General features: G+C 50.7%; 4 protein-coding genes across 4 annotated transcripts; 2 read left to right on the top strand and 2 right to left on the bottom strand.

The window, feature by feature from the left end:
• Positions 1-3,736: 3,736 nt before the first annotated feature.
• BP5553_10066 (Uncharacterized protein) lies at positions 3,737-7,285 on the top strand (the record flags this gene model as incomplete). The annotated part of the gene is made up of 1 exon (XM_032018689.1): positions 3,737-7,285. One exon carries the CDS (start codon positions 3,737-3,739, stop codon positions 7,283-7,285), a length of 3,549 nt encoding a protein of 1,182 aa, XP_031865097.1.
• A 714-nt stretch (positions 7,286-7,999) lies between these two features.
• BP5553_10065 (uncharacterized protein) lies at positions 8,000-8,743 on the bottom strand (the record flags this gene model as incomplete). The annotated part of the gene is made up of 1 exon (XM_032018688.1): positions 8,000-8,743. The coding sequence occupies one exon, from the start codon at positions 8,741-8,743 to the stop codon at positions 8,000-8,002; it is 744 nt and encodes a 247-aa protein (XP_031865096.1).
• A 922-nt stretch (positions 8,744-9,665) lies between these two features.
• Positions 9,666-11,958, top strand: BP5553_10064 (uncharacterized protein; the record flags this gene model as incomplete). Its single annotated transcript, XM_032018687.1, has 3 exons — positions 9,666-10,781; positions 11,041-11,700; positions 11,755-11,958. 3 exons carry the CDS (start codon positions 9,666-9,668, stop codon positions 11,956-11,958), a joined length of 1,980 nt encoding a protein of 659 aa, XP_031865095.1.
• Positions 11,959-12,516: 558 nt separating this feature from the next.
• Positions 12,517-12,876, bottom strand: BP5553_10063 (uncharacterized protein; the record flags this gene model as incomplete). The annotated part of the gene is made up of 2 exons (XM_032018686.1): positions 12,517-12,654; positions 12,709-12,876. 2 exons carry the CDS (start codon positions 12,874-12,876, stop codon positions 12,517-12,519), a joined length of 306 nt encoding a protein of 101 aa, XP_031865094.1.
• Positions 12,877-13,034: the final 158 nt, after the last annotated feature.

Raw genomic sequence — 13,034 nt, 5'->3', positions numbered from 1 at the left:
CCTACCACAGCATGGCTGGATTGAAGATGCTGGCTCTGCAGTTATCGGCGCAATGAAGAGAAAAGAGGAACCACGCTTTCACGGAGCGGAAAAGAGCTATTTCACGCAACAGGCTCCGCGGAGCTGAGTCGGCTGGGAAGGAAGCTCCGCTTGTTCATACTACAGAGGAGACACGTCTGAAGGTTTTTGCTGCGGTCATGGGATCGACTATGTTCCATGACCGGAACCAGCGGGAACGGTAACCATCGAGAAACGGATAACTATCGAGAAAGAGTTTTATGACAAGCGGATGTGCCTTGACATTGGGATGACGGGATCGAAGAATACAACGCGATCGGTTCATATTAGATGAGTGATCTGGACAGTGCTGGGTAGCCGGTGGGAGTTTTATGAGAGCGGATATGTATCGATATGGGAATGACGCAGTCGAAGAGTCCAGCGCGATGGGCTCATCGCAGATGAGTGATCTGGAAGTGCTGCGGGTAGTCAAACCCGACTATATACTATGCCTGGATCCAAGTTTCCCTATACCGTACTAGCTTGGCTTCTATGCCCTTCGGACGCCAATCTGTTCCTAGAATTGGCGCTATTGCGGTGAGTGGAAGAGCGGATATGTATCGACATAGGAATGACAGGATCAAAGAATACAACGCGATGGGCTCATCTCAGATGCAAGACCCAGGAAGGTCTGCGCTAAGCCAAACCCGACTGTATACTATGCCTGTATCCAGGTTTCTCTCTACCGTACCAGCTTGTCTTTTTTGCTCTTTCGACTTCAATCTGCTTTGGGAGTTGGAGATGGTGTAATGCGCGGGGAGGCCATCGTCAAACCATGGCCGAACTACATTCAAACCTCATGGCGACAGATGATGGACTGGAAATGGCTCTTGGATCAACCCCCGGGAGTCAAGGAAGCCATCCAGTCCTGCTTCGAAAGTCCCAATCCTGCCTATTGGAGGCTCGGAAAGAGCAGGCCGGATCCCGATGATTAAATTCGAAGACTATGATAATCAAAGCTAGCTCCGCGACTATGTTGCCAAAGCTTTATTACAAGACAGTACTCATGCCGTGAACAAGAGCTTGCCAACGAGATATGAAAACCTACAGTGGATAGCGTCAGTGACGGGATCAATTAAAACGAATCGCAACAACTCGATTACTAGATAGCCCAGCAACCAGGCTACCCACCCACGCCGGTTTTAGACCGCCCGGTCCCAGGCTCTGCTTACATCAGGGGCCCTATGGCTCAAGCCGGCCCAGTTCCAGGCTCTTCCCACTTTGGGAAATTGGGAGCTACAATCCTCTTTTTAGTCTCTGACGAACGAGACCGTTAGTGATAAACTCAAGAACGCTGGATGGGGACCAACTCAAAAGATAACACCAAAAGCCCTGTATGACCTTGTTATTCTCGTCACTCCATTAGCAAGCGACGAAGATATGGCTGCCCTGTTCCCGCCTTGATATTCCTTTGTTTTTTGCCTTCCAATTTGTATGAGATAAAACACGTGGATAAGCGGTGGGACGAATTGGGCATATGTATAAGCTCCCGGGATCTTACCTACTCTCCCCTTTTCACAGAGTAGTAGCACTACATGCGCATCAAAAACAGCTGGATCAGAGGGAAGCTGGCCAGTTAGTTAAAATACGAGTACAACTGAATTTGCCATACTTATTATCAGATAACTAGATATTTGTTGACTATTATCAGTCCACCCGAATGCAACCCACTTTTCTGAGAACGCTCTAAATATTCGCATCCCCTTTGAAGTAGCTAAGAAAAATACAAGCCAAAGCGGCAGGGTCAAAAGATGAACCCAAGGTGCGTTTTAACTTCCGTCAGGGGGCAGTTTCAGTACACTTTCCTCGACACGTGCGATAAAGGGATGCGATGATGCGCCAAGTGCATCACTTTATCCCAAGTTGTTATTTTTACTAACCCTGGACGAAACAGAATATGTACCCTCCTCTCGCCTTCGCATTTCTCAATAAAATTACGAAATACCATAATTGGACGAAACGGCGGCGAATCTTATTTAAAAATACATTTTAATGCTCCGTAGTCAGGGGGGGGGGAGTACTCGTAGTTTATCAGATCAGATGCGGCGGGCGTTGGCTTTTGTTTCTCGCTTGTCTCGGTGGATTGTTCTGGAAGGCGGAAGATGGGCAGGGAATTCCCATGTGGGATGATGATTACTAAGAAGAAGACAGGTACGTACTCGTACTCCCTGGTACTGGAGTACCTTTGTCCTTTGTCCCGGCTTGGAAAAACATGTGGCGGCCCAGTGGCTCACGCTTGGTGAAGTGAAGGTAGCTAGCTCCTTGGAACGAATAAATAAATTCCCCCTTAATAATGAATCAAAAAAGAAAAAGGTTGGCATTTTCCTTGGTTATTTATTATGGTGCCGAATACTTTGGTGAAGATATATATATTCTGCTTGCAATGATTAATCCTCGAGCAATAATAACAATAAGCCGGGACAACCCAAACCCCCGTACGTCGCCGCAGGCATTTCTCCGTTCCCGTCCCCCTTATCCCCGGCGGCCGTTCCGGCATCCGGACCTTCGGACTCGGCGTTGGGAGTTGGCCAAGGTCGGGAATTTGGGTTATTGGGTTTATTGGGGGGGGGCTTAAGGCGCTGGAGTTGACTGGATCACCGCGTAATGGTAACTGGAGGGGACTCGTAACTGGAATTCAACTGGGGCGCCACTACTGGGTTCGCTTGGTGGAAAAGCTTGAACCGCCGCTCCGCTCCGCAAGATTCTCGTCCGTGATGCGCGATGGCTGGCCGCTGCTGACAGATCCAGGGTCGATTTGCGCTCTTTTGGTCGGCGGCCTCCGGCTTCTGCTCGCTCTGCGCATCCAGCTGACCACTTTGTTCCATCCCTATTGTTTCCTGTAGTCCCCTAATGTGGTGGTTCTGCCTTGGAGTCCTGGACGCCTTTAACCATAACTGAGTTAATTGTTTTACTACTACTACTCAAGCATACGTAGGTGCGCCGCCCTTTAACGCCCCGGTATCCAGGGCCCCACCAATACTTTCTTACTGTATGCTTTGCTTTGCTTTGCTTTGCTTTTGCATTGCCCGTCAAGGCGCGCCAATCTTGTTCGCCGACCCACTGCGTCGTCCTGACTCGTCATCCCCCTTCAACCTAGGTAACTAAAGGGAAAAAGGGCACAGTCAAGCCAGAGCCATATCATATCATCTCTCATAAGCTGAGACCGCCCGAACCTTTTTCTTTTCTGCTCCTTTTATCCTCAGGCCCGGCCTGTTTACATCCCGACCCCAATCACCCATCACCCATCACCCATCACCCATCACGGCCACCGCCGCCAAAACGAAAATACCTCGCCCCGGACTGAACCTCAGTCCTCCGTCCAACTCCCAACTCCATCTCCAACCTCCATTGCCTCGACCTCGACCTACCCAGAGTCGAAACTCCCCAACCCCCAACCATCACCACTCTTTTTATAACCAGCGCGTTCGTTTGACGGCCCTAGCTGTCAAATGAACCTGCAGTCGACATATAAACTGAGATCCCAAGTGAGTCATCCAAATTCCATCTGCTCGTGTGTGTTGACGCGTTTCGCACTTGGTTGCGCAAACGCAACAACCTTGAGAGAACTCGAGAAATATTTCCCCCCAGGCACCACCACCACCACCATCACATTTGCTGACAGCTCTCCCCCCCATCACAGCCTCCTCTCCCAATCCTGAGAGGCCCAACCGATAACTAAATGCCAATTCCTCACCTCTACTCCAATCTCGCACGTCAAGGACTTGCGAAATCCATCACCCACGGTTACGCCCAATCCGTCGTTGCGGCCACCCACCCCCAGTCCTACGCCACCTCCAATCGCTCGCGCTTCTCCCTACATCGTCGCGCCAGCAAGGTCGGCACCCGCCAGTACCATTTCCAAAATGCCTTTCACAACAGCAGCCAGCCGAGCACGATAGTGCAGGAGACCCGACAGGAGGCAAAACCGGAAGTTCTCAAGACAGATGGGGGTTTAGACGCCTACTTCGAGGCGTGGAAGCGCCATCATGCTGCAGGCGAGCCGGAGGAGGAATGGACGCAGTTCCAGTTTACGAAGCGGATTGAGTGGGAGCCGTTGAGTGAGGTGGAGGCGGAGGCCAACAGCAGTGCCGAGGTTGCATTGAGGCCGATTGAGAGGTCGCACAGCGCGAGTGCGTTGGATGGCGTGAAGAGGGTGGAATTAGGGGCCGAGGAGGAAGCCGCTCTTGCGGAGATTGATGCTGCCATTGCAAAGGAGATCAAGTCTCGAAATGAGCAGGCAATTTTTGAGGCCGAGTTGAGCGTTGTCGCGGCTCGCGTGCCTACGCCTCCTGTCTCCGATATTCAGTCTCCGGCCGTCTCCGCGGCCGAGTCGAACCTCAAGACGCCCACGAGCTCATTCACCACCCTTAGCACCGCATCGGACTTGCAGTCTCAAAGTTATGCTGATCACCTGACCAAGCTCTCTGAGGCCGGCCGATATGCGGAAATCCCGGCGGTTTTCGAGGCGATGCTGGTTGCTGGCACCCAGCCTACCGCAGCCGCATACAATGCTCTCCTAGATGCCGCCATCCATCTCCCGTCAGAGAGGATCCAGGTTGTTCCAAAGGCCCTGGATGTCTACTCAGACATGCTCAGGCGCAAGGTCTTGCCAAACACCTCGACCTACAAAACCCTGATCAACTTGCTTTCTTCCCGATCCATCGAGGTTTCCTCGCTGAAACAGTCCTTGGAGGAGAAGCGTGTGCGCTTTGGTGGCATGGAGGCCCCCGGCAAATTCATGTTCCCATCAAACGAAGTTGAATTTGCTATTCTTGCTGAGGACGATAGACTTGATCTGGCCATCAGATTATTTGATGCTTCGATTGTCTACCGCAAGGATCGGTCATATCCACCTGAGACCTACCATTCACTCATCCAGGCATGTTCGGCTGCTGGCAGAGTACCGGACATGATCCGACTGTATGAGCATATGGAGTCGAGCCAGATTGCCCCATTGGCGGCTACTTTCCCCCCAATGATCAAAGGTTTCACGCAAACCGGAGATCTTAGCAGCGCTGTCGAGTGTTACAATGAATACAAGCAGCTGGCTATAGCACATGACAAGGGCGATGTTGAATTGAGAGACCGCCAGGACGGACCAGTTTATGCTGCTGTCATCAGAGCTTATATTACATCTGACAGACTGGAAGGTGCCTCGAAATTCTACAAGAAGATCATTGACTCTTACGGATCCAACGTCACACCCATCAAGGACTCCATTATCCATGGAGGCTTTGTGCAGGGCATGCTTGAACGTAGCATGCTAACGGAGGCCCTTGAATGGGCTGAGAGTCTCAGCGACTCTGCGAAGCCTGCTGCAATGAGCAAGATCGCGACGGCGGCTGCGGACAAGGGCAACAAGGCGATTGCCATTACAGCATTCGCTAATATCCCCTCAAACTTCCAGGATGTTACAACTCCTGCTATGGCCATGCTTGCTCTTAGCGTTCGTGCTGGCGATGTTGCCGCAGCTCAACGGTACTGGCATATCTTGTCCCATCCCGAGAGGAATGTGCCCGCCTCATTCATTGAGCCAGCGGTCATGTACGCCATCGCCATGATTGGCTCCGGACAGGTCGCCGAGGGTCTATCGCAGTCGGAGCAGATGTTTGCTCGCATTCGGTTGTCCGGCGTTGATATTACTACTAGCGTGCATGATGAGATCGAAGAGGGTGCTGAGCTAATCAATAAGTTCATGACCACCCGTGGCATCACAGATAATCGTGGAGCCGTTGCAGATACACCCATCTTCCAACAAAGCTTCACACCTACGCCATACCGACCTGCACCCGCTTATGAAGACAGCTTCGATCCATATGCTGCTTCAACCGATTTCAAAGGCTCTGCACTCATTGCAGACGAGCTAGAGCGAGGCAACAATGGTCGTGTCAAGGGCTCACGGTTGAACGAGGCGCTGGGTCGATTCAAGAACATTCGCCGGGCTGGTCGTCATCCACGTTATATCACATACGCCAAGCTCATTTCCGCTGCTGCACGTGAGGAACGGATGAACCTGGTCCATGAAATCCTCAGCATGGCTCGATCTGATATTCCTCTGCTTCAGCAATACTCGAGTGTTCGTTATGGCTGGGCCTCGATACTTGATGCCATGGTTGGAGCCTGCCTAACCCTCGGTAACCGCACTCTTGCCGCTCAATATCACCAAGAGCTTCTGGATATGGGCGCTGCTCCAACTGCCAACACCTTCGGACTGTATATCACCACACTGAAGGAGTCGACCAAGACCTTCGACGAAGCCACCGAGGCTGTGAAGATCTTCCATCGCGCCAAGGCTGAAGGTGTCGAGCCATCTTCCTTCCTCTACAACGCCCTCATTGGCAAGCTTGGAAAGGCTCGCCGCATTGACGACTGCCTCTTCTACTTCGCTGAGATGCGCAGCCTTGGTATCCGACCTACTAGCGTTACGTACGGAACCATTGTCAACGCTCTTTGCCGAGTTAGCGATGAGAAGTTCGCCGAGGAACTGTTTGAAGAGATGGAGTCGATGCCAAACTACAAGGCTCGTGCTGCTCCGTACAACAGCCTGATGCAGTTCTTCCTTACTACAAAGCGTGACAAGAGCAAGGTCCTCGCATACTATGAGCGAATGAAGAGCAAGGGCATCCAGCCAACCAACCACACCTACAAGCTTCTCGTGGATACCCATGCCACCCTCGAGCCTGTCAACATGCCAGCTGCTGAGGCCGTCCTGGATGTCATCCGCAGCACCGGTCAAAAGCCCGAGGCTGTCCATTACTCGTCATTGATCCACGCCAAGGGCTGCGTTCTTCACGATATGGAGGGTGCCAACGCTGTGTTCGATTCGGTCATGGCCGACAACTCAATCCGTCCCCAAGCCTGCCTCTACCAAGCACTCTTCGAATCCATGGTTGCCAACCACCGCGTCACGGATACCGAGCCAATCCTCCAGAAGATGTCTTCGCGAGGTGTAGCAATGACACCATACATCGCCAACACTCTCATCCACGGCTGGGCCAACGCAAAGGACATCAACAAGAGCAAATCCATCTTCCAATCCGTCGGTCGTGAGAAGCGCGAGCCAAGCACATACGAGGCTATGACCCGCGCCTACCTCGCCGTCGAAGACCGATCCGGCGCCAAGGCCATCGTCCAGGAGATGCTCAGCCGCGGCTATCCCGGAGCCGTCTCCAACAAAATCCTCGAATTACTCGGCGGTGGCGGCAATGCCGAGACAGCAGCCATCTAATTTTGGCCTCCGTCTCTCCGCACTACCTCCTCCAGCCCAGTTCTTCGATGTCTATACCAACCAACAAATTTCCTAACTGCGGTGGATAATCTCTCCTAGAAAATCCACCACCACCCAACTCCCGGCACTCGACCAGAACTTTAATTTTCCTTTGTTTTCTTTGATACCCGTGCCATTTTGCACAAAAAACTCGCTAGGGGGGAATGGAATGGGTATCGTATTTCCTTGCTGTCCTAAAAAAAACCTGCTCTGTTGCTTGCGTCATTGTATCAACATTGAGCCATACCTCATGGCGTTCCTATGGTGTTTTTTGTTTCCTTTTAGCGAATGGTCGCTGGGGAAAGAAACGGTGTTTTGCATTTTCCTCATGGCGCACATAGGTGTGTGTGGTGTGTGTGCGAGAAGACGGATAAAGATAAATCTCAACTCTTATACTGAATGAAAAGAACAGATATGGCGCGGGCGATGTTGTTGTGGGATATAGATAGATTAGTGGATGGATGGATAGGATAGGATAGGATACCCGCCGCCATGGACAATAAAAACACATGTAATATTTATATTAAGACGAATACAGGAAACGTGTATTTGAACTTCTGTGTGTATAACGTGATGTGAATCTTTATATTTTAAGTGTTTAGCTCTCTGATATATACAAACCTACCTTATAGTATAACCAGTTTATATAAGTAACGAACGTTAAAAATCCCCACCCTAATCCTCCAACAAAAACTTCAAAAACGCCCTCGCAACCACCACCCCATCTTGCCCATCCGCCACCCTCCCCATCCCCTCCCCAAACGTCGCCCCATCAAAAATCCCGCTCTCATGCCTCACCGCCAGCAGCTCCCTCACAATCTCCTCCGTAAACTCCGGATGTCCCTGCACGGTAATAAACCGATTCTTCACATACATGCCCTGCACGGGGCACGTATCCGTATACGCCAGCTTCTCCACGCCCTCGGGATACTCCCCCACCACATCCCGATGCATCTGATGAATCGCCAGCTTGTCTACCCCGAAGAGCTTCTTCCCCACGGGCGTCAGCGTCAGAGGGACGACGCTGATTTCCCAGCCGATGGGACTGCGATGCACGGGGGCGCCGAGGGCGCGGGCGAGGATTTGGTGCCCGAAGCAGACGCCGATTATGCGGATGCGGTCCTGGGCGAGGATGGATTTTACGAAGTCGACGAGCTTCAGGATCCATGGGTCGGACTCGAAGGCTGTGAAGCGGGAGCCGGTGATGAGGATGGCGTCGATGGCGTCTAGGGGGGGGTATTCTTGCGCTGTTACGACGTCATAGCGGGAGATTTGGAGGGCGGGTGGCGGGGTGAGCGTCGCGGCGGCGGAGTTGAGGAGGGAGGTGAAGACGCCGCCGTAGTGGCCGAATTTGACGCGGGCGTTTGCGGGGGGGTGGTCGCATTCGAGGATGGCTATTCGGAGGGGGGGAGAGGGCATTTTGGGGGTTTGGTTTGGGTTGGTGGTGGGGGAATTGGATGGTTGGGAGGAAGATGTAGTTGTAGATGTAGATGGAGTTGGAGATGTAGAATAGATGTAAGTGTTACCCCGCGAGAAATAGTTGCGATAAGATAAGAACGACGTGCCGAGGTCGGCGGGCCGTTGTTAGCCGTGTTTTAGTAACCACTGGCGTGCTTTCGTACAGTTTCACCAACGGTTAATAAGGTTACACCCCGTCCTAATGTTTTGAACTTCTAATTATTATACTATCTAGCTAGCTACTAGGTAGGTAGGTAGGCAAGTATCTCAATCACCGCTCTTCCATCCATCCCGCAATAAACAATCCCCAAAAAGTCCCACGGTGCTTTTAGCAGCACCGCTTCTTTCCACAGGAAGCTTAATCCCTCACCGTCATATTACTTGCAGCCGTTTTCGCTCCGCCTCACACCCTCACTCCGCAGAATGCTTACGATAATGGCTAGTGCCACGGCAAACGTGGGGTTTGTGGCCTGGACTTCGGAGAGTCCCCGCATTCCTTATAAGAGCTTGTTATTCGTGAAACAAGCGTTTATTGCCCTTTATTCTTGTTCTCTGCCATTTTTTGGAGTTTTGTTCGTAGGTGCGAAAGTACTTTCAAAGTCACACTCCGAGAGTCGGAGAGTTGGAGACGTAGTAATTTCTGAATTTCTGGATGGGCTGTGAGTCATATGAGCAAATTAGTTTCTTGCTCGAGATAGCTCTCATTTGGGGATACGAAAGCTATTGAGAAGCTTCTGAGGATGAGTTGAACGTTGAAACGACTGGCAATACGTCACATTCATGATCTGTGGTGAGAGGGTCCTGCTGTGAGGAGTACGAAGGTCTAGTTTACGGATAAGCTGTTACTTCCCAACAACGACACTCCTGAAAGTGTCACACGATCATGACGGCGAGTCAAACCGCCCAAGAACCGGGGCTTTGGGGCAGATCCCACAATTCTGCGTTCGAAGGCGATAACCCCACCGAACGAACAGCTCTACTTTCCGCAGCTAGTGATGGGCTATCCAGCCATGGGGCTGTATCGGACGACACAGCAACAGACGAAGATCCTTACGATGGAGAGATCGACCCAAACGAGTTTGACAATCTCGTGTCCAGATCCGAGTCCATAACTACCGGCCTTGGACTGGAACCCGAATCACAGGCAACGGCGATGCTTCGAGGACCTCGAAGATACAGCCTATCAAGATCACGGAGACGAGACCGAAGCCATGCTAGTAGCCGGCGAAAATCCTTCACAAGCACGATAGGGAGCAATCAGGAAGCTATAGAAGAAGACGACGATGAAGGAGAAGCCGAGGTGGAATCGAAGTCGCCATTCCTTGCAGGTCTCAGCGTTGCTCGATTCTGGGTGATATTCGCCGGCGTTCTCACTACGTATTTCGTAGCCTGTTTTGACTCGACAATCATGGTTTCCAGCCATCCGATCATCACATCCCATTTCCACAGCTCCAATAGCGCATCCTGGCTATCGACAGCATTCCTGTTGACTTCGACGGCTTTTCAGCCCCTCTTCGGACGCCTCTCAGATACCATTGGCAGGAAACCACCATACGTACTCTCTCTAGCTGTTTTCCTAGGAGCAACGATATGGTGTGCTCTCGCGCAGTCCATGCTCTCCTTCATCATGGCTCGAGCGATGTGCGGCTTTGGTGCTGGTGGGATGATTACCCTAGGCTCGATCATCACCAGCGATATTGTGCCGATTGAGATCCGCGGGACGTATCAGTCGTACATAAACATCATCTTTGGCGTCGGCTCTGCATTAGGAGCAGCGCTGGGTGGCGCGATTGCGGATAATCTTGGATGGCGGTGGGAATTTGGAATCCAGCTCCCGATTTTGACGGCGTGCTTATGCGTCGCGATCTTTACTGTTCCGGATGACCTTGGTTTGGAAGCGGGTATGCAGAAGAAGACTGTGTGGGAAGCTATGAAGGTTTTCGATTATAAGGGGTCGATTCTGCTTACGACGTCGGTTACTTTTTTGATTCTTGGATTGGTACGTATGTCATTCATAAGCGTCATTATTTGGAATACTTGATATTGCAATTTCAGGCTTCAAGTGAAGAAAGAAGGCTCTGGGTAACCAGCGTGGATAGTTCCCTATAAATCCCACAACGTCTACATCATAGAATGAGCGAATGACAAGGGAAAGACACATGTCGTGTTTCCAGGGCCCGCTGATTGAAAGTTTTTCGTTATTCTCCTATACTTAATGCCACCCTTTTTCGAAGTTCCGTGCTAATGATATTATTTAGAATCTCGGCGGCAACGTGTATTCCTGGTCCCATCCATTCGTCATAGCATCACTCGTGATCTTCAGCATCGCATTCCCGCTATTCATATGGGTCGAATCCCACGTGGAGCTTCCCATCATGCCCTTAAAACTCCTAATAAAAGACCCGCGAGCCAGCCTCATAATTTCAAACAGCATCGGCGCAATAATAATGAACGCAATCCTCTTCAATATCCCCTTATATTTCCAGGCCGTCTTGCTAGAATCCGCAACTACCTCCGGACTACGCTTAATCGTCCCAGCCATTTCGGCATCAACAGCCGGCACTGCAACAGGCTTCTTCATAACGTGGTCGAAGCGGCTAAAAGCACCGTTGGTAGCTGGAGTGGTGTTTCTTTTCGTTGGGCCGGTGGCGCTTTCGTTGATGGGGAGGAAACTGCCTGAATGGGCGTATGTGCTCTTACTTGTTCCATACAGTGCAGGCGGAGGCTTCATGTTCCCCGCTACTTTCATGGCCGTGCTGGCCGTGTCAGATCAATCCGAACAGGCTGTCGTCACGAGCACCTTGATTCTATGGCGCTCCTTGGGGACGGTTCTCGGTGTCGCGACTGGTAGTCTTGTACTGCAGAATGCGCTGTATTACTATCTTGAGCAGCTCGTTACCGGGCCAGATAAATACCAAGTGAGTATCGTCTTCCCTATTGCCTACCCTTCAGCGCGCTAACGAGCATTCAAGGTAATTGAAGCAGTTCGGAAATCCATTACCGCCATACCTGGGTTGGGGGAACCTTACCGCGAGCAAGTCATCGATTCTTATGCGGCGTCGTTGAGAGCAACATTTATGATGGCTGCAGTTCTTTCGGTGATATCACTTTCGCTTACTTTGCAGCTGAAGCTTCCTAGGTTGGGCCAGAAGGAAATAAGTGTTATCAGTAGCTAAGTCGTACAGGGTAGTAAAAGGCGTCGGTCGTTATAGCCATGGGAGTTATGGGTCTTTAAAACTACTGATTATAAAAATCAGAGATAGAAGGATGATTGATATTTCCAAGTCGAGAATAAGACGGGACTAAAATTGCAAATAGAATAGGTATATAATAAGGATATAATACTATAATGACTTTCATCACTCCCTACTCCTATAGTTCGCTCTTCCCCCCTTGAGCAATGAAATCCAACCATCGACCAAGCCTATCAAACACCTCTATTAGTATCCATGATCTTCGAAAAACTCAACCCATCAGAAATACTCACCTAAACCCCGCCTTCGCAACTTGCAACTCCACAACCGGCACCGCGCTCTCATAATACGATCCACCCAACTCCAAACCCTCAACCCCCTCCCTCCCACCAGGCAACACTGTCTCACAAACCAGCTTATTCGTCTGTCTCGTCCACAGCAACGCCGAACCTTCCGGATCACCTAATCGGTATATAATTATTCCGCTCTACTTCCTTTCAACAGAATATCTGTATTGAAATTTGAACATCTGTTGGTCACCTAGCGTCTAGCGAAAAACACTGCAGCGTGTCCCGAATCCTCGAAGGAGAATACGCTACTCTGTACTGAGCGATAGCCTTTCTTTAGTATTAGCGAAATAGGGACGTAGTCGCTATTATCCTTTAATATCAAGGTGATCTAGAGGATTTGATCTTAGCAGGTGATGATTTAAACTTCAAGTATAGTACTTACTGTCATAACTTTTATATACTCCAACTTTCCTAGCACAATATCTCGGACGAGGACCATGTAGTTACGTACGACGTTTGTGACATCGAGAGTAGGCATGCCCAAACCGACGCATTCTGACTTGTTCCTGAAGTTGTAAACCTTGCCCTGGACATCTTTTAGCGATACCATTTTGTCTGTGGCAGCCGTGAATAAGGTCGTGGGTCTGACAATAGCAGAAAGGAAAAGAACGAGGTTGCTGACTGGATATAGTGCCGTTGTAGTGACGGAGCTAACTTAGCTTTAAGCACGGGGTTCTAAAGCATCAACAGCCTCACGACCACCGAAGA

This window comes from Venustampulla echinocandica (genome assembly GCF_003357145.1).
Source record: "Venustampulla echinocandica strain BP 5553 chromosome Unknown scaffold_13, whole genome shotgun sequence".
Taxonomy (NCBI): Eukaryota; Fungi; Ascomycota; class Leotiomycetes; order Helotiales; family Pleuroascaceae; genus Venustampulla; species Venustampulla echinocandica.
Note: the sequence above shows the minus strand (reverse complement) of the source record. Positions and strands in the feature narration are given on the sequence as shown.